The sequence below is a fragment of the Saimiri boliviensis genome, chromosome 2 (assembly GCF_048565385.1).
Source record: "Saimiri boliviensis isolate mSaiBol1 chromosome 2, mSaiBol1.pri, whole genome shotgun sequence".
Taxonomy (NCBI): domain Eukaryota; kingdom Metazoa; phylum Chordata; class Mammalia; order Primates; family Cebidae; genus Saimiri; species Saimiri boliviensis.
Window position 1 is genome coordinate 23,119,218 of NC_133450.1, and position 20,226 is coordinate 23,139,443.

The following is a 20,226-nucleotide window of genomic DNA, read 5'->3' on the forward strand; positions in this document are numbered from 1 at the left end:
AGCTGAGTGTGGTGGTGCACACCTATACTCCCAGCTACTTGGGAGGCTGAGGTAGGAGGATCACTTGAGCCTGGAAGGTAGAGGCTCCAGGGAGCTCTGATTATGACACTGCACTGAATGACAGAGGGAGATCCTGTCTCAAAAAAAAAAAAAAAGAAAGAAAAAGCAAGTAAAGGAAAAAAAAGCTACAGTGTTGTTGGCTTATTTTCTTTGAGAATAAGGGTACGTAGTAGCATAATTTTTTATATAAAGGTATATAACTTTGTCTACCAAAAACAGTGTCAACTATAACCACTTAAGTTTTCAAAATGCGTTTTTTAAGTTTTGAAATCAAATAAGAAGTTCATAAAGACTAGAAATAATTTCTATTTACAGCCTATAATTGAGACTGAAAACTATAAATTAGACAAAATCACTAATTGACAACAACGGCTGGTACCTTATTAGCTGTGGTTGATTGGCAAATTGAAAGAAAGTCAGGTTAATGAACTAAATTTTCTATTTCTCTAATTTCCTCATATTTTTTGACATAGAAATTTTTTATTGAAAGCTATCTCACTACCATTTTGGAATAGAGTAGGTTATAGACAAACAAGCATAACTGCAGTAGATTCAAATACATTTATTTATTGACAAAATGGAGTTGTCATATTTTAACAAAATGGAGTTGTCTTGATCATATGAATCCATAGTCACATAAACTAGGCACATATTTCTTTTTTTTTCTTATTCTTATTATTAACAAGCAACATAATCAAAAACAGAAACACAACAACCTTAAAAGTTAATAGTCAAACTGCTGCTGCATGTACCTGGAGTACATGCTCACTCATTGCAAGGCAGGACGTAGGTACATGACTGTGCATTTGGGTATATATGTAACCAAGAAGAATGAGACAAATGGAAAACACTGGAGAAAATAACGCATCAAGAACTTTTCATGCGGCGATCCCAAAGCGCTCTGCCCTTTTCCCCTTCTTTGCCTCTGTATCCTCTGTTGGTTCCAGTTCCAGCCGAACTTGTGACAATCCCAAATCTCTCCTTCCTCTTTTTCAGTTTCTCATCATCTTCAGACTTTCTGGAGATTGAAGAGACATTCAAACCAAATCTTTGAGCTCTTTCCTTCAGTTTACCCAAGTTAACCACAGGTTTGTTATCAGATGACAGACCTGTCGGAACTGAAGAAATCCCAAACCTAGCTGCCCAGGCAGCTTTCTTACTCTCCAAGCTCACAGGTACATTGAATCGTTTGGCCCCATTCCGCATTCTCTCTCTGCGGTATTTCGAATGTAATTTTCACCACTTTCTTCTCTGCTGCCACATCAACAGTTTCTCAGGGGCTTCTCCCTCTTTGACAGAGAACACGATAGGCTTTGTTTCTTCTTTCTCTGTTTCATCTCCCAGTACATCTTTTTCATTTGCCTCCTCTTCTGCATGTTCTTCAAGATATGCCTGGAGTCTGTGGATAATGTGTTGCTTTATTCCCTTAGTCTCCAAAGCAAGACATTCTTGCTTTAGTTCAGCAAGCTTCAGCTTATGGAGCTCCACTGTCTTGTTAACCCTCCCAACTAGGCACTTATTTCTTATAAATATTTAAGTAAAATGAAGGTAGTAGCACATAACTTATAATGCTATCAGTGCATCTTTGCCAACACTAAGATATGAATCAAGACAGTTTAATTCTGTTCTGATATTATATGAAATCACCTATTTTGAGTCAGCTCTAGGTGTGCTTTTAAAATATGTTAATCTTAACTAATACCAACCCACAAACTCATGGTATAGGGAAAACTTAAGGCCCAAATGGGGCTGCAAATATTTTCAGCCTTCCAAGATGGTTCATATAAATATGATATGCCCAAAGGCTGTTTCTGTCTGTGTAAGGCATCTAATGAGGTTATGTTCAATCTACAAAGGATATTAAAGTATTGCTGAATGGTTTTTGTCCCAGATGCAGTACGAATAAGATGACTGGCAACAATAGATCAAAGTCCCCTTGAGGCATCGTACGCATTTATTATGAAGTGCTCAAATGTGACAATATACAAGTCACCAACAAAATAGCAGTTATTTTATGAAAATTATGAGGGTAAGGGTGAGGCCCTCTTAAGTATGCCAACAAAATGCAATTAAACAGATTATATTGCTGGAAACAGTCTGCTTTGAGCTGATTTTGCATAATGTATTCATTTAACTCATGCCCACATAGCTAAATGTTTACAGAGTGGAAATGTTCAACTGTTTCCCAGTCTGATTGTTGGAAGTTAGTTTGCAGAAGCCCTCAGAAGTGAGCCCTCTGTTTCATGTGATACTGAGAGAATGCCAATGGGGGCTGAGTTCATTCTGCTTCTAAGTGTCATAGGTCTATGTGGGTCCCTGCAGGGCCACAAGAGACCTGGGCTGAATCATTCTCTATTCCATATTTCTCCATTTACTTCTGTATTAGTTAGGCTTCTCATAGAGGGACAGAATTAATAGGAGATATATATATAAAGGGGAGTTATTAAGGATTAACTTACATGTTCACAAGGTCCCACAATAGGCTGTCTGCAAGCAGAGGAGCAAGGAGAGCCAGTCCAAGTCCCAAAACTGAAGAAGTGAGAGTCCGGTGTTTGAAGGCAGCAAGCACCAGTATGGGAGAAAGATGTAGGCTGGGAGGCTAGGCCTGTCTCACCTTTCACATTTCTCTGCCTGCATTATATTCACTGGCAGCTGATTAGATTGTGCCCACCAGATTAACGGTGGGTCTGCCTTCCTCAGCCCACTGACTCAAATGCTAATCTCCTTTGGTAACACCCCACAGACACCCAGGATCAACACCCTGTATCCTTCAATTCAATCAAGTTGACACTCAGTATTAACCATTACATTTCTTTAGATGATTGATTGATTTTATTTTTTAAAATCTGGACTCCACATATTTCCTCCAGTTCTTTGTTTGTTTTTGTTTTGATATGTAGTCTTGCTCTGTTGCCCAGGTTGGAGTGCAATGGCACGATCTCAGCTCACGGCAATCTCTGCCTTCTAGGTTCAAGCAATTCTCCTGTTTCAGCCTCCTGAGTAGCTGGGATTATAGGTGCACACCACCACACCTAGCTAATTTTTGAAGTTTTAGTAGAGAAAGTTTTCGCCAGGTTGTCCAGGCTGAACTCGAACTCCCGACCTCAGGTGAGCTACCCTCCTGGGCCTCCCAAAGCGCTGGAATTACAGGTATAAGCCACCTCGCCTTGCCTCCTCCAGTTCTTGAAATGAGAGAAAACAAAGACAAATGGCCTCGGTCCTCCTTAAAAAGTATAGTTTTTCATTTTCTTAAATCTTCACACTCTGCTTTCTCTCATATTTGGTCTTTATTTGGTAAAGACTTCCTGTTTATAGACATCACCTCTGGAAAGGCTTGAGAGTACAGTTATGGAGTTGAGAATACAAACATTTATTTTCTTAATCATTCAGCTTTTGATGCCTACTTATCAATGACCCCCTTAAAAGCCAATCCTTCTGTAAGCATTCTAAGATGCTCTAAGCAATGAAGACCTATCTGGGCTCAGGATTGGATGCATGTGCCATATCTTCCTGACTTATTTTCCTGCCTTGTTTTCAGTAATGATTTACTCATTTATTTTAATTGATGAAGAAACGTCTGAATTTTGCCTTGCTGTGGAGGCCACATTTTTCACTGTATATATAATTAAGAGCTACTATGTGTGCTTAATTCCTTGTCTGTATCACTGCTCTTGTCTAGCTGTGATTCGTATAATCACATCTAACATTTTATATCCTTATCAATAAATTTACCATTGTGAAAGTAGTAAGATCTATTCCTTTTAGTAACTTGTACTAGAATTGTAGTATTTACTGTTAAACCCAATAGTCCTAACACTAAATAAGATGAAAAAAGATACAGTGATTCTTTGATGACTGTTTTTCTGTTACAGAGATCATTCTGAGTAGTTCTCATTTTTTACATTTTTAAAATAAATTATTAATATAGATGGTAAATTGAATACCTATAAATTAAGTAAACTTGAAACAATTTTTAACAGCCTTCGTTTTATAATTATATATCATGCTTTCTTTGCAGGACCGTGTAATTGCATTAGAAACGGTAAGTTGGGACATTTTCTTTCTCCTTGTGTCAGAATTACTGCTGTCTCCTGATGTGAATTTCAGAGCACACCAAAGGAAGCAGTTTCAGAAATCATTTTTAAAACTACACCTAAGATGTCAAAGGGAAAAAGGAGTTAAACTGTATCTAAAAGGTATGTGGATATAGACTGTAAAATGAAAAAATAAATTAAATAAAAACATAAGCATATTTAAGTGGTCACATCTCTCAGGACTTCTGATGTCAAAATGTATTAATATATGAAAAACATAATTAGTTTAAATATAGTCATTACTTTGTGTGTTTTTTATTGTAGTTTACAATCACTAAAAGGATTGATAAGAAACTGAGGTTAGGTTTCTATTTATCCTTTCAAGTCTAAGGTTTTAACATTCATTTAACTTATTTTCACCAGTATCACAAAAAGAATAAAAGCATGCCAGCTTTTTCTGAATAATCTTACTCGTAGGAATGTACTAGTAAGAAATAATTTTTCAAGTTCATAGATGCAAAAACTACATACATACAATATTTATAGAAAAATTATTTGAAATTTATTCAAAAATTATTTTTGGCCAGGTGTAGTGGCTCAGGCCAGTAATCCCCGCACTTTGGGAGGCCCAGGTAGGCAGATCACCTGAGGTCAGGAGTTTGAGACTAGTATGGTCAACATGGTGAAACCCCGTCTCTACTAAAAATACAAAAAAATTAGCTGTACTTGGTAGCGCATGCCTGTAGTCCCAGCTACTTGGGAGGCTGAGGCAGGAGAATTGTTTGAACCCCAGAGGCAGAGGTTGCAGTGAGCCGAGATTGCACCACTGCACTCCAGCCTGGTGACAGAGTAAAACTCTGTCTCAAAAAGAAAAAAAAGAAAAATTATTTTTAAATTATGAAAAGGAAAACCAGGGCCGGGCATGATGGCTCATGCCTGTAATCTGAGCACTTTGGGAGGCTGAATCACTTGAGGTCAGGAGTTCGAGACTAGACTGGTCAATGTGGTGAAACCCTGTCTCTACTAAAAATACAAAAATTAGCGGGAAATGGCATGTGCCTGTAATCCCAGCTACTCAGAAGGCTGAGGCAGGAGAATCGCTTGAACCTGGGAGGCAGAGGTTGCAGTGAGTGGAGTTCATGCCACTGCACTCCAGCCTGGGTGACAGTGTAAGACTCTGGCTCCAAAAAAAAGGAAAACCAATTTATTGTTTGTCAATAAAGTTATGGTTCCATTGAGTAAGGAATTTTTCATCCAACATGCCACAATGGTTATGCAAAAGCTTATAATATTAAATGGAAAAAAATTCAAGATATAAAATTGTGTGTCCCTTAATGATGACATATAGGCATATAAAAAAAGAACAAAATAGAGTAACCACATCACTGATAAGTTAGATAAGATTTATGGATTTTAATTTTATTCCTTTCTGTTTTTCAATTATTTGATGAAATACTATGCAGCCATAAAAAGTCAGGTTTTAAAAAAAGTAAATATTGCCAAGCTAATATATGAAAAAGTGATGTAAGATATATGAAGTGTGACAAAAATATTAAATATACATATTTTACATTTTAGGAGGCTAAGAAAATATATAAAATACTACAAATATCTTAGTAGTGGTGATTTTTTTTCTTCTTATATTTTTAATAGCAGGAAAAATTCTTTAGATAATAAAGTTAATAAAAAATGAAGTGTTTGTGAGTATGAAGAGAGGAAAGATGCTTACCACATTTTAGTAATATGCAAGCAAGTGATAACTGACAGTGTCCAGACCTGTGGATGAATAGCTTCTTCCTGAGATTTAACTGGGCCATTTAGAAAGTACGCTAATCTCAGTTTCAGTGTGGTGACATTGTTGGTGAATAAAATGTTTAGTGTTCTTCCACATAGATTTTACTTAGCCTTAGAAAGTGTCTTGCCAACAGAATTTGGCTTGTGAATTAAAGGCTCTTTTTAAAAACTTGAACAAAAATAGAATTTCGAGTTTGAAGACCTGGATTTGACTTACAAAATGCCACTTATACAGCCTTTAGCAAATGACTTCTTTCTTGATTTCTTCATCTGTGAAAACAGTTATTTAAATTATTTAATCAGGTTATTTTAAGAATTAAGAGAGAAAATACCTGTGAAAATATTTAGGACCAAGCATATGTTATTGTTACCATTATGTGATTGACTATTACTTTTTTATTTAATCATTTGAATTCTACCTATATACTATGCAAAACGAAAAATTTTTTCAGCAACAGTGACTATTTGTATTTGTTAATTCTTTTATTTATCTAATCTCTTCACTAACAAAAAGATTAGATAAATAAAGATTCTGTTCTGTAGGAATAGAATCTTAAATGTCCTATCCTAAGGGTTTGCATAAGAATAAAGGTAAAATTAAAAGTCATCATGGGAAAAATTAAATGGATTAAATGGACTAGGTTTTAAACAGTAGTTTTTTGATAGTTTCAATTTGAAATGATTATAAATAAAACCATAAAAATTAAAATGCTCAGTAATGTTAATGATCAAATATTATGAAGTCCTTTGATTTCATATGACATTTTAAGGGACAGAATTTAATGTACTTGGCAGACTATTCAACTGATAAAATACTTTGTAGTTTATAAAATCAAACATGCTGAAAGCCATCTCAAGAACATTTATTATTCTTTCTCAAGTCAGCCCTTAAAACTTAGAAAAATATTGGTGATCCATATTTGGTTGAGTTATTATTAAGAGTACAGAAGGTACTGTATGTAGGATATATATCATGGGGATATCAATCTCCAAATGTTTGAAATTTCACCATTCCATTAGGAGTATTTATAATAGATTGATTTTAGCTGTTCAGTAGTTATAATACCCTAAAAGAAGATTGCCTTTTCATCATAATAAGAAATTCAACTTAGCTTGCCACCAGTTACCTATATGCTTAGGTCACAATCACATATCCACTTTTCCCTGTCTTCCTCAACTTTTCCCTCTCTTTCTTTACTAGCAGGTAAGCTCCTTGGAGTAGAAACTGCATTTTATTTGCAAATGCATTGCCAGGATCTGTCAAAAATGTTTGATATATAGTAGACAATCAATAAACATTTGTAGAATGAAGGAATGTGTGTCAAACTGAATATATCTCAACCTCACATAAGACTGTGCTTAGGAATAAACAGCATTAATCCAGTAGTTGCAAGAAATTCCCCAGAAGCACAGCAATGTATTCTTTATTTGCTAGACTTCCTGGTTAGTACTGTATTCTATTCGGTATTTCACAGAAGCTCTAACCATCTTCAGTAAATATGAATGTAAATTTTTCTGGAATGGAACCACCTTCAGCCAAAATAGAACGGGTTGATTCCCTAAATATAGCTAAGTGATTACATGGGGGAAAAAAAAAAAAAAAAAACCTTGATTGAGAGCCCCATCTCATGGGCCATGGATGGGACTCAGCAGTGGGCTCAATATGAGGCATTGTGTTGACACCAGGAAGAGAACAGGAAAATAAATTGTGATCAGTGCCTTCAAGGAATTTGTACTCTAATTGAAGAAGGAAGACACATTCATTTAAATGAATTAATGATGAAAGGTAAAAAGATTTAAAAAATACAGTACATGAATGAAAAAGATGGTGCATTTTGCAGAAACTATTTTGAAGAAAAGATAATTGTAAAGAAAATTGAGGCATCATCGTGATCTGGGTTCACTGTGAAAATCATGGATTTTGCAGTTTCAGGACATGATAAGGAGCTTAAATTTATTTCAGAAATAGGAAGAATCAGTAGAGTCAGGTCGAAAGAGCCAGAGAAGTCTTTTCATGTTGGAGATGTAATCAAAGTCTAAAGGCAGTAATGAACAAAAGAGTTTGTTAAAAGGATTTTTAAAGGTGAAATCATGACTCCCATACACATATAAAATGAACTCGTGACAAATGTGTTTATTTAACTCATTAATTAATGAGGGAATGAAGAAGAAGTTACAAATGACTTAAAGGAGCATTTAAAGAATCGCTCATATGTAGGCACTACAGAGTGCTGAAATGTGTTTTAAATAAAGGCAAAATTGGCTTCTTCTACAATGGGGAGGGAAAATCAATGGAACGCTCCCAGACAAAATTTATTGTCTGTGAACAAAAATCATTTACATTGCAATCAGTTATCTGCAACTCATAAAGTTATAAATAACTCAAGGCAGAATCAGAAAACCCAGATTGTTGTGCTAGGCAAAAACTAGTCCTTCACTGAAGATACCTAGTCCGTTTTTGTTCCATTTCAAAACCTTTTCACATTTTTTTCCCCCGTAGGTTCATAGGTGTTAATGTATAGAATGATAGATAACAGTTTGAGAGAGTAATAGGAAACATTCTGGAGTTCTGCAATACAAACCAAGCAGTTTAGGTTTGATTTTTTCATATCATGGTTTTGTATTTTTTACATCAGGGATCTTTTATTGCAGGATCTAAATAGGTCCTTCCCAAATGACAGTTTGTACTGATCAATAGTAGCTACTGAAAGATTATGTTGGGAGGGATTTTTTTCTGGTTGCTCTTCCAGAAAGAGTGCTGTGATCACCTTGCGTTTTCTGCCATGTGCATTACAAGGTTAGGAGGTAGAAAGCGGGAGCACAGGTATTAAGCCAACAGGGTGCCACTGATGGCTGTCAGTTAAAGATCATGGTGTGGTGTGTGTGGTCTATAAATGTAGTGACAGTGTGCAGGATGATATGGAGTAGGGATAGATTGCAAGTGGGAAGACGGGAAGTGCACATGGGAGGTAATCCAATCTTAGACATGTGTTTGGAAAAGTAGGAGTCGGGGCAGTTCGGTGCAAGAAGGAAGACTCAAAGTGCATGCCCTTGTTTAGAGAAGGGAACTAGCAAACTTAGTAAGTGGGAGATCATGGGAGAAACGGAAATATAGATACTACAGTCAGGGTCCTTTCAGGAAGTGAAAGGGATTATAAGGCAATTCACCTTGGTGATATAAATTCAGTTTTTCATATCACCCTGTAAATCTGTCTTTATTTTCATTTCCATTAATACCATGATAATGTAGATTCTCATACCTTTGTAATAGTTAAAGTTGGTGAAACCCCCAAAATAGTAGTGGGTTAAGTAACATAAAAATTAATTTATCTCATGTGTTAATCCAAATATAAGCTATCCATGGCAGGTAATGTCCCCATGGTGTTAGAACCCTATGTTCCTTCTGTCTTTTTGCTCCTCTACTCAGTATGTTGTTGCTCTGTCCTCATGATCCAATGCCTGTGCCACCTCTGGCCCTTGTATTTGCATACTAACTAGAAAAAAAAATGAAAGAAAAGGAGGGCATTGTAACTCCCCTGTAGTGGGAACTGGAAGTTGCACGTACCATTTCTGTTTATATCCATGGACCAAAATTTCTAAGATTCAAAAATACAATCATATAGACCGTAGGCTTTTAGAAATTTTAAAGCAAATTTGTAAACAATTCACAGGTCAAAAAAATAAAGTCTAAATTAAAAAATCTATAGAACTGAATGATTAAAATATTAATGTGTTAAAATGTATGGGATATAGCAGTAGTATTATCGATGATGAAATTTAAAGGTTTAAGTGCTACGTTAAAAAAGAAGGGATAAAAATCAATGAGCTTATCATCCAACATAAGAAATTAAGGCTGAGCATGGTGGCTGACGCCTGTAATCCCAGCACTTTGGGAGGCCTAGGCGGGCAGATCACGAGGTCAAGAGATCGAGACCATCCTGGCCAATATGGTGAAGCCCTGTCTCTACTAAAAAATACAAAAATTAGCTGGGTGTGGTGGCGCACACCTGTAGTCCCAGCTACTCAGAAGGCTGAGGCAGAAGAATTGCTTGAACCCTGGAAGCAGAGACTGCAGTGAGCCAAGATCGTGCCACTGCACTCCAGCCTGGCACCTGGCAACAAAGCAGGACTCTTGTCTCAAAAAAAAAAAAAAAAAAAAAAAAGGCGGGGTTGGGGGAAGAATAAAACCTAAAGAAAACAAAAGAAGGGAAAAATAAAGAAAAGACTGAAAATTAATGAAGTAGAAAAAAACATGCATTAGACAGGGCTAACAAAGTAAAGCTGCTTGTTTGACCAACCAATCATAATAAAAAAGATCATTGTCCATTATGAATGCAAAAAAGGATATAACTACAGGTCTTGGAGAATTTAATCACATAGCACAGTATTATGAATAATTTTCTAATTACAAATTAGAAGAAATAAATAAACTCCTAGAAAAATATGATTTTCCAAAACTTAGAAGAAATAGAAGAAAATTTTTTAAAAATAATTTTAGTCAACTATTTTTTTTTTTTTTTTTTTTTTTTTGAGGCGGAGTTTCGCTCTTGTTACCCAGGTTGGAGTGCAATGGCGCGATCTCGGCTCACCGCAACCTCCGCCTCCTGGGTTCAGGCAATTCTCCTGCCTCAGCCTCCTGAGTAGCTGGGATTACAGGCACGCGCCACCATGCCCAGCTAATTTTTTGTATTTTTAGTAGAGACGGGGTTTCACCATGTTGACCAGGATGGTCTCGATCTCTCGACCTCGTGATCCACCCGCCTCGGCCTCCCAAAGTGCTGGGATTACAGGCTTGAGCCACCGCGCCCGGCTTAAGTCAACTATTTTTAATCAATTAAAATTTAATCAAAAAAGGGCCACCAAGCCCAAAGAATTTTTTCCATAAGTTCTACCAAATGTTCCAGGAGCTGATAATTTCAGTTATACAAAAACTCTTCCAGAGACCAGAAAAAAAGGAAACATGCCCAATTTATATCCTGAGTCGGCATGGCATCTGTGCTAAAACCAAGCACAGGAAGTGTAAGGAGGGGAAACTAGAGCCTTAGTCATTAACATGGATTCAGAAATACATACAAAAGATTCACAAAATAAATTTAGGAGTGTTTAAAAAGGGTAATTCATCATGAAGAAGTTGAGTTTATTCCAGCAGTTCAGTTGACTTAAGCAAGTTGGTTTAACATTAGAAAATTAATCAATGTGATTTATATCATAGTGAAAGATTAAGGAGAAATAAAATTTGAAAAGGCCATCCCGATAAATGAATAAGAAGCATTGATTCCACCACCGTCATCATCATCATCATAAACCTTCTAGTAAACTAAGAATAGAGGGAAACTTTCTTAATCTGATAAAGGTCATATGGAAAACAGTCTATGGCTAAATCACCTTGCCACTAAAATGCTGATGTCCTCCTCTCTGAGCAGGAACAAAGGATGTGCTGTTCTCCAACTTGTGCTAGACCCTGTGCAGTTGGTCCTAGCCAGTGCGGTAAAACTGATATTTGCAAATACTGTTCTTGTTTGTATAAAATGCCCATGGAATTCATAGTTGAATTATGAAAAAATGCAGAGTTTAACAGTTCTTTGATTTTGAAAAAGTATATTTTTCTTCTAAGTCCAAGCAACAATTACTGAGAAAATATAATTAAAGTATAACAATGCAAAATTAATGAAAACTTTAAAGTGCATAAGAGAAAAAAACTAAAAACAAAATAATTACAAGTGCTTTGTAGAGAAGACACTCTAGCCAAGAAATTTCTGAAGAACGAGGAAAGGGTAGTTTTCTTAAACATATAGCAAAGCCTACTAAAGCTATGAAAATTAAGATAGTGTTGTCTTGGCACAGGAATATGTAAGTTGGTCATTTTAATCAAATAGAGAACCCAGAAACAGAAATAGGTATGTATGAAAACTTGATATTTGACACAATCGGCATCACATTTCAGCGGAATAAGGATGGACTTTTCCATAGATGGTATTAAAAATATTAAACCAAACATTTATCTCATATCAGATGCAAAAATGTGTTGCTCTCACTCATAAGTGGGGGTTGAACAATGAGAACACATGGATGCAGGAAAGGGAACATCACACACCGGGGCCTGTTGGGGGTGTGTGATGTTCCCCTCCCTGCGTCCATGTGTTCTCACTGGGGGTAAGGGAAGTAGAGCCTTAGGACAAATACCTAATGCACGCAGATCTTACAACCTAGATGATGTATTGATGGATACAGCAAACCTATGTTTGCACATTCTGCACATGCATCCCAGAACTTAAATTAAAAAAAAAAAAAAAAGAAAACCTATATATGAATGGCAAACTATAAGATTTTTAGAACAAAAAAATAGTCAAATATTTTCATAACCTTTGAACTGAAGACTTCTGGGAAAAAAAAAGGCAACAAAACACCTCTATTGAAAAAGAAACATGTGTGAAGACATTTTTCATTAGCAATCAGGGAGACACTAATTAAAATCACAGGACTGTCATTTTCTTTAAACTGTATGTATATATTTTACTTGTGATTTTGTATCAGTGACATATTTCACCAAAAAAAATAAGGAAATTGAAACATGTTAGTAGAACTTTTTAAAAAGGTTTTCACTGCAAAATGATTAATGCTGACCCCAACAGTAATGTTCAAAGAAAGCTGGTAAGTTACAGCATGTTCTAACTGGGGTAACATGCCCCTAGGAGCATGCAAAGATCTTCCAAGAGGTAGTCAGATACAAACAGTTTTCAGATAATTGGTTTTTAATTGTTTTTTAGTTTAGTTTTTTTTTTTTTTTTTTTTTTTTTTTTTGAGATGGAGTCTTGCTCTGTCCCTCAGGCTGGGGGTGCAGTGGCGTGATCTCAGCTCACTGCAACCTCCGTCTCCTGCATTCAAGCAGTTCTCCTGCCTCAGCTTCCTAAGTAGCTGAGATTACAGGTGCCCACCACCGTGCCCAGATAATTGAGAATTGGTTTTTATAACCTCAGTCTCTAGATACACTTTCTCCTAAAATGACTCTGCTTTGAGAGGCCATCTTACCTTTCATAATTGATTTTATCCCACTTTATTTAAAACACACACACACACACACACACACACACACACACACACACACAACAGGCCTACTTCTCACCCATCCTGAGTTCCATGATGGCGAATTCCCCCAGGCACTTTAAGGTGCCAAGCAAAGGGGTAGTTTAAGATTTTTGTGCCTGCTGGCCTTCTTTAATCAAGGCCCTGAGGTAAGACTTCCTGTCTTTCTTAGTTGCACACATATTTTTGTAAACAAAGAGATGTATTTGATATGTGGGGTACTGGGATTGAGGTGTTCTGAATTAGACATATGCTGCTGTTTAGGGAGGGAGGTGAAAACATTTTTATTTAATAACCTCACCTCTTCCGCTACTCTACTATCAACAAAGAGTGTATAGCTCCAGAAATCAAAGCTTAAGAGAGTGTAGATAAGAAATCATTAAAGATGACAGTCTTATTTCATCCAGGTGACAAACTCTAGCAGAGCTCCATGCCTTACCTATTTATCTGTTTTGGAATTATGATTCAAAAGTGAGACAGTTTTCACAGACACACATTAAAACTATTCCATTGAATTGGGAAATGAAGTCAGATTCTTTTGTACCGTAAAGCAAGCGTGATTTGCCTATTGGTTTGACAGTGAAGACTGGCTTTGCCGATCTGTAGGTCTGAGGCTTATATGGAAACATGTTTAATGCAAGATAAAATAAATATATAAAACATATCACACTATTAGAATGGTATTAAAGTTAACAAGATTTTTATTTGTCTCAACCCTTTCTGTATATGTTGAGATACACATAATGAAAGAAAAACAGTTACATGATAAATCTTGACAAAACCTTTCTGATACACCTTCCTGAAACAGGAAGTAAATGGTTTAAATAACTACATTATAGTCTTTGGTAAGTCAGGTGGTTTCTGATTCTTTGCTTTCAGCAAAGTCAAAATATAACTTTGTAGAGCTGATAGATTATTAAAATTAATTGGCCAGGTGGCTCATGCCTGTAATCCCAGCACTTTGGGAGGCTGAGGTGGGCGAATCACCTAAGGCTGGGAGTTCAAGACAAGCCTGATCAACATGGAGAAATCCCTTCTCTGCTAAAAATAGAAAATTAGCCGGGTGTCGTGGTGCATGCCTGTAATCCCAGCTACTCAGGAGGCTGAGGCAGGAGAATCACTTGAACCTGGGAGACGGAGGTTACAGTGAGCCAAGATCATGCCATTGCACTCCAGCCTGGGAAACAAGAGCAAAATTCTGTCTCAAAAAAAAATTAGTTTTGATTACACATCACTGTGTAATATTTACCATTAGAGTAGAAAAACATTGAAGAATTGAGTAACATTGTTCTAAAAAAACTACTTTCATTCTCATGTACTTTTTGTATGAACAAGATTTGTGATTAAATCTATAGAAGTAATAGGAATAGAAATGAAATGAAACCCTGTCCTTTTCAAACAAAGATTAGCATTTAGCTATGGTTATGTGGACTAATTCAGTCAGGGAGAAGAGGAATCTATATTAAGAGATATATACCTTTTGGAAGCTTTGGTTTGTTATTATTATTTTTTTTTACACTTCACATTTAATAATTTTTCTCAAAATCTGTAATATACTCAGTATTAATTGTAATAATAATACAGTCTATGAAAATGTATAACAGAGCTTTATGGTCACAGGGAATTTTAAAAACCATTATTTTCTTGATATTTATATATATACATTGTTACAGAGAAGGATGAAGTATGTCAGAGTAACTGATAAAAACACTTATGACCATAAAAACATTTATATTAGGATAAGCTAAAGGGGAAAAAAGAACAAGAAAAAAAAATCCGTGTTTTAATGAGGGTCATATTTTAAGTGGATAAAATACTTAAAGTTTACTGGATACATTTATGTTATTTATGTAAATGAATTTTATTTGAAAATGTCATTCTTTACAGTATTGCTAGAAAATGTCATCCTTCGCAACTACTTAAACTTATGATTAAAAACATTTAGATAACTTAAAAACCTGTGTGTGAGAAAGATGCATAGCTTTAAAACTTAATTTTGAAAATCATTGACTTAGAGCAAATGTGTAATTAGTAGTTGCAATTAGTCAGCATTTAATCAGCTTCCCATCTAATTAAATCTTATCTCCCTTATTTCCAAAATATACTTACAGAGCTATCACAACTTAAACTGGGGTAAATCCTAATCTAAAGCTGTATAGAGAAAAATACATACTCATATGTTTGTTTATATTGAGAAATATTATAAAACACTGGAAAACTCTTAGAAATATGATTTAGAAAACAACACTGTAAAGGCTTTAGCATATCTCTGAAAGATTCATTGAACACTAGCTGAACTTCAAGATTTGGTGTTCAGGATTATGAGAATATGCCCATGTGTCTCTGTAGAAATTACAGACTAAATAATGTCTTATACACTTATTACATCTGTCTGTGTTGGAGTAGACAATTGCTCTTCGGGTTTTTATTTTTAATTTTCTTTCTATTTTACCCCGCATCTAGAACTAATTGTGCTTCATGCTACTGCATGCGCAAATCACTCTACAGACACAGAAGTTGAAGAAGAGCCATCACTCTTTGTTTGAACACTAAATTGCACTCTAGGTCACTTTGGAATTTATAGACCCAAATCAGTTAGCGTACTTACTAAAAGTGCCACTGTTAAGCTGAGGAAACTACTGACTTGATAATGTAGATCTGGCCAAATAACTGTTAATTATTTGCAATGCCTCTCCTAAGTATTTGTCAGAATCTTGAAGCTAAGGAAAACTTGCCTTTATCTCTTTACAAAGCCAGAACTTGCTGTTTTAAAACCAAAGATCAAGCTAGGTTCATTTTTCGTTTTGCCAAGTCTATGAGCCTCTCATTGAAGTTGCCTGAAAGGTTCAGTCCAATTGGCTTTACACCAAATAAAACGCAGTGTGCTCTGTTACGGTGTTGACCCAGAATCAGGTGAATCCCAGCAGTTTTGGCTGAGCTACATTGTAAAATTTTGGATTTGTTCAGACTTGACACTTCCTGGGAACCCATTCAAACTGAAACCGGAAAAAGGTTTTGCACAAACCCTGTCCTAGCCCGTTCTGCCAAGTTTCCCACTGCTCTAATGTTGGTCTACCTTCTGTATATTCGCATCAAGGGCAAACGGAAATATCCTCATGAATCTCTCATGAGGGATCTTGGGTGAAACAATCTAGACATTCTCCTTTCTCCACCTTGTCCCAAAATACACAGCCTGTATTCTATGTTAGTCAGTATTAAAATACATACCTTTTCCAATACTGGGGATATCTTCAAAGGGTTAAGCTTCTGAAACATCACTGTTTATGGTCAAATGTAGAAAATACTACTAAACAAGTGGGCTGTTTATGCAGAGTTACAACTTTGTGGTAAAAAGTGATGGCCAACTTAGAAAAAAAATGTGAGGCTTCTTTCAGTCTACAAAAATTGTTTTCTACAGCCTTGTCAAATTTTTCATAAACATGGTAACATAAGAAAGGTATCACTGAGAAATTGCGTAAGAAATGCAATTTCACCAGCAGATGAATTTAGTACTAGTGAATTGCTCCGTGTTTGGAGATCAGACTGACAGTGTCATATTTGATGCCGATGAGTAGTCGTACTGACTTTCTGACTTCCTTGGTGGACAATGTGTTCTAAACAATATTAAGAACAACGATTCTCTGGGTAAAAGCTCTTGCTTTATATTGTGAGGATAATATGAATGTATATTTTAAAACAATGGCAGTACCTTTCTGTAAAATATAACACATAAGAAGTGCCTTCTGCTCTCTTTAAGGGAGCCCCTATCTGGGTGAAATCTCAGAGTAATGATAGTATATTTGATATTTTTTAAGATCCTAACTTAACTATAAAATAAGGTATTTGTATTATACTCACAATATATAGTAGGTAGGAATAGTATATTTTATACACATTTTAAATAGTCTTAATGAAAAACTGATACAAATAATTTTCATTTTCTGCATCTAATTTTAACAAATTACCTTCAATTTTTAGCTGAAAATTATTGTATGACTAGTTTTAAATGATGAAAAGTGATATGAGAAAAAATAGTATCTAATTAATAGTCAGAAAATCTTGATTCTGGTCATGTCCTACCATAGCCAGGCACATGACCCTGGCCAAATTATTTAACCTCTCTGAATTTCAATTATGTTTTTGTTGTTGTTGTTGTTGTTGTTATGATTGGGCTGAACCAGATCATCTTTAAAAGTTCTTCTCCGGGGGGCCAGGTGCGATGGCTCACACCTGTAATTCCCGCATTTTGGGAGGACAAGGCGAGCTGATTGCCTGAGCTCAGGAGTTCAGGACCAGCCTAGGCAACACAGTGAAACCCCGTATGTACTAAAAATACAAAAAATTAGCCGGGCGTGGTGGCAGGCACCAGTAATTCCAGCTACTTGGGAGGTGGAAGCAGAGAATTGCTTGAACCCAGGAGACGGAGGTTGCAGTGAGCCGAGATCGAGCCTGAGTGACAGAGCAAGACTGTCTCAAAAAAAAAATTTCCTCTTCCTAACAGGCTTTAGTCTAATGTGGGAGGAATTAAAAATCTGGGGTCTTCAGAAAATTTCCATGTTGCCAATAGTTACTATCAAACAGGTTACCCTAGTTTAATCATATTATGTTATGTATCAGATATTTATTAAGTCCCTACCATGTTCTGACACTGTCATAAAGCATACTGCAGACAAGGTGCCTGCTGCAATGCTTCTCACATTTTAGATTAATGTTAGAACTTGATCCTAGAGATCCTCGTCAAAACCCCTCACCCTATTCAAGAAATGTGTAGAGGCCAAAGGAGTTTATGAATTTCTAAGTGTGACAAAACTAGGGCTAAAGTTTAAATGTCCTGATTAGCAACACAGCATTCTTTCTATTCCACATTCTCCACTTGTGACTGGTGAGAGTAATGAAGATATGAGTAAGGAACGGTTTGCAAGTATCTAGTAAATGATACAAAGTGAAGAGGAAGAAACTTTGCCATCAAATCCCATATTTGCCTTGAGCAGGGTAAGAAGTAGACTCAGAAATAGGGTGTGGACATTCTTGGACCATACTGAAAATTGTCATAATATGTCCTAAGCTCACTGGTAAATGGAGTTTCCTAACACAACTTTGATCCAGTTTTCTTCCTTTTGAGTGATAAAGAGTTAGCCTGCCCCTAGATTGCATTACTAGTTCTATCTTGAGCTTTGTGATATTAAATACCTCAGTTGACCTTTTTTTATGCATCTGCATAACAGCTGTAATACCACTTACACAAGATTTTATAAAGTTTGTTTAGAGCTTTTATTAAACTTTTATCTCAGATGAAAGGCTGAAGAGAGTATAAACTGTCCTATTAGTACTATTAATATAAATACCCAAAGTGGTCTCTTGTTAATTATTTAACACTAGTATATGATTTCATCCTATCATATGCCCCGATTACATTATATTTGAACATCAAACAGTAAAAGGCCAAACTGTCACTATTGTTGTTCTCTTCAGGCTCACTTGTTAACTATTTTGCGTAGCTGGTCTTCCATGAGTGATTTTCTGGAGTGTTTGCAATGTTTTTCTCTCCTAACATCTACGTATGCTTTCTATCCACAGCAGAGGCCTTGATATGGTTGGCTGATTGCTATCAGGCATTTGCCATATAGTAGCTTTAGAAAGCCACTGAAACATAGACTCACTGAGTTAAAATATTTAGATTATTTCAGGTACTCCCTTTACATCTTCTTTTCCAAGGACTTCTGATTTTCATTTTATCCCTTTCATTTCTAACTGAAACCTCATTTTTCTGTGAAATACTTCAAAGCTTCTAATTCTACATTAGTTTTTCCTTGAAGAAGAGTACATTTGTTCCAGAAGTGTAGGAATTAAGCAACAGTGTAAGGTAAAAGTCTCCAACGCTGGTGGATAGGAGTTAGAAGACCTGGTTGTGAATTCTGGCTTTTTCACATGGGCGACTCACTTAACTTCCCCAAGCATGTTTTCTCTTATCTAGGAGATGGGCCTAATCCTTGTCCTGCTTGTGTCACAGGTTTGCCCAGAAGGTCAAATGAAATAATGGATGGGAAACTCCTTTTCTATATTTTAAAAATAATCCTCCCTGGGTCGGGTGCAGTGGCTCACACCTGTGATCCTAGCACTTTGGGAGGCCGAGGCGGGTGGATCACGAGGTCAGGAGTTAGAGATCAGCCTGGCCAATGTGATGAAACCCTGTCTCTACTAAAGATACAAAAAATTAGCCGGGCATGGTGACGTGCACCTGTAACCCCAGCTACTCAGCAGGCTGAGGCAGGAAAACCACTTGAAAGGTGGAGGTTGCATTGTGCCAAGATTGCATCATTGCACTCTAGCCTGGGTGACAGGGCAAAACTCCATCTCAAAAAATAACAACAACAATAATAATAATTTTTAAAATCCTCCCTGATGTAGTCATTACCAGTTGCAGGAATGGAATGTGGACTGGAAAGGTTTGGCTCATTAATCAGGAGATTTGCATTCTGTCCTAGTATTGCCATTCTGGTCATATTAATTTTACCTCCAAAATTCAGTTCAGCTATTTACATGTAGGCTCCAGGAAATTTAGATTTAAGTTCTTATTTAATAACCCTAGTAATTTTAGTTCAACACACCCGCACCCCCAGATTCAATTGACCTGGGATAGGACCCAGTGTTTTTTGAAGCTTTCCAGATGATCATAATGTATAGCCATGGTTGAGAGTCAGATTTATGCCATCTTCAACATGTCCTTCAAGAATGTGCCTTTAATATGTCCCCTGAAAACTGGTGTTACTCTGCTTTCATGTCTACTGGATTTTGTCCCACTCATTTTCACAGACTTAATTTCATGTCTTTTCTACTGATAACGTCATGTCTTTTCTCCCATTATTTTTTTCTTTTTAATCTACTAAAACAACAATTGTAAGATTCTTTCTCACACTTTATTTTCTGTAACCATCCAAGACTCTCTAGGGAGCTTCATTTTAGCCTTTCATTCACATTAAAATTTATCAGACCTAACTTCAAGGACCAGTTTTCCCAGTCATGAATTCGCCAAGTGATTAAATCTCTTATTTTAACAAATTACAACAAATTGACTGATTTACAAAATTGTTTCTTTGGAAACTATATAAATAGTTAAAAACAAATTAGCGGTTTTTGTTTGTTATGGCAAACCAGTGTAATAGCTGTTATATTGATTAAGATTATGTGAACTACCTTTCTCATCTTCCTTTTCTGATGTTTCCTTGTGTTAATCCTTTGTTGCATCACACTCACT

General features: G+C 36.2%; 1 protein-coding gene and 1 pseudogene across 9 annotated transcripts in view; one reads left to right on the forward strand and one right to left on the reverse strand.

Moving 5' to 3' along the window:
* The window catches only part of CEP128 (centrosomal protein 128), a 476,123-nt gene that overhangs the window by 383,667 nt on the left and 72,230 nt on the right, over positions 1-20,226 (forward strand). For 8 of the 9 annotated variants that reach the window (XM_074392897.1, XM_074392891.1, XM_074392894.1 and 5 more), the window contains one exon: positions 4,079-4,102. The exons of the other annotated variant lie outside the window; for it this stretch is intronic. In XM_074392897.1, coding sequence (XP_074248998.1) covers positions 4,079-4,102 — 24 coding nt within the window. The remainder of the gene's footprint in view (positions 1-4,078; positions 4,103-20,226) is intronic. 9 annotated transcript variants of the gene reach the window in all.
* On the reverse strand, positions 797-2,697 carry LOC141583407 (SAP domain-containing ribonucleoprotein pseudogene; annotated as a pseudogene).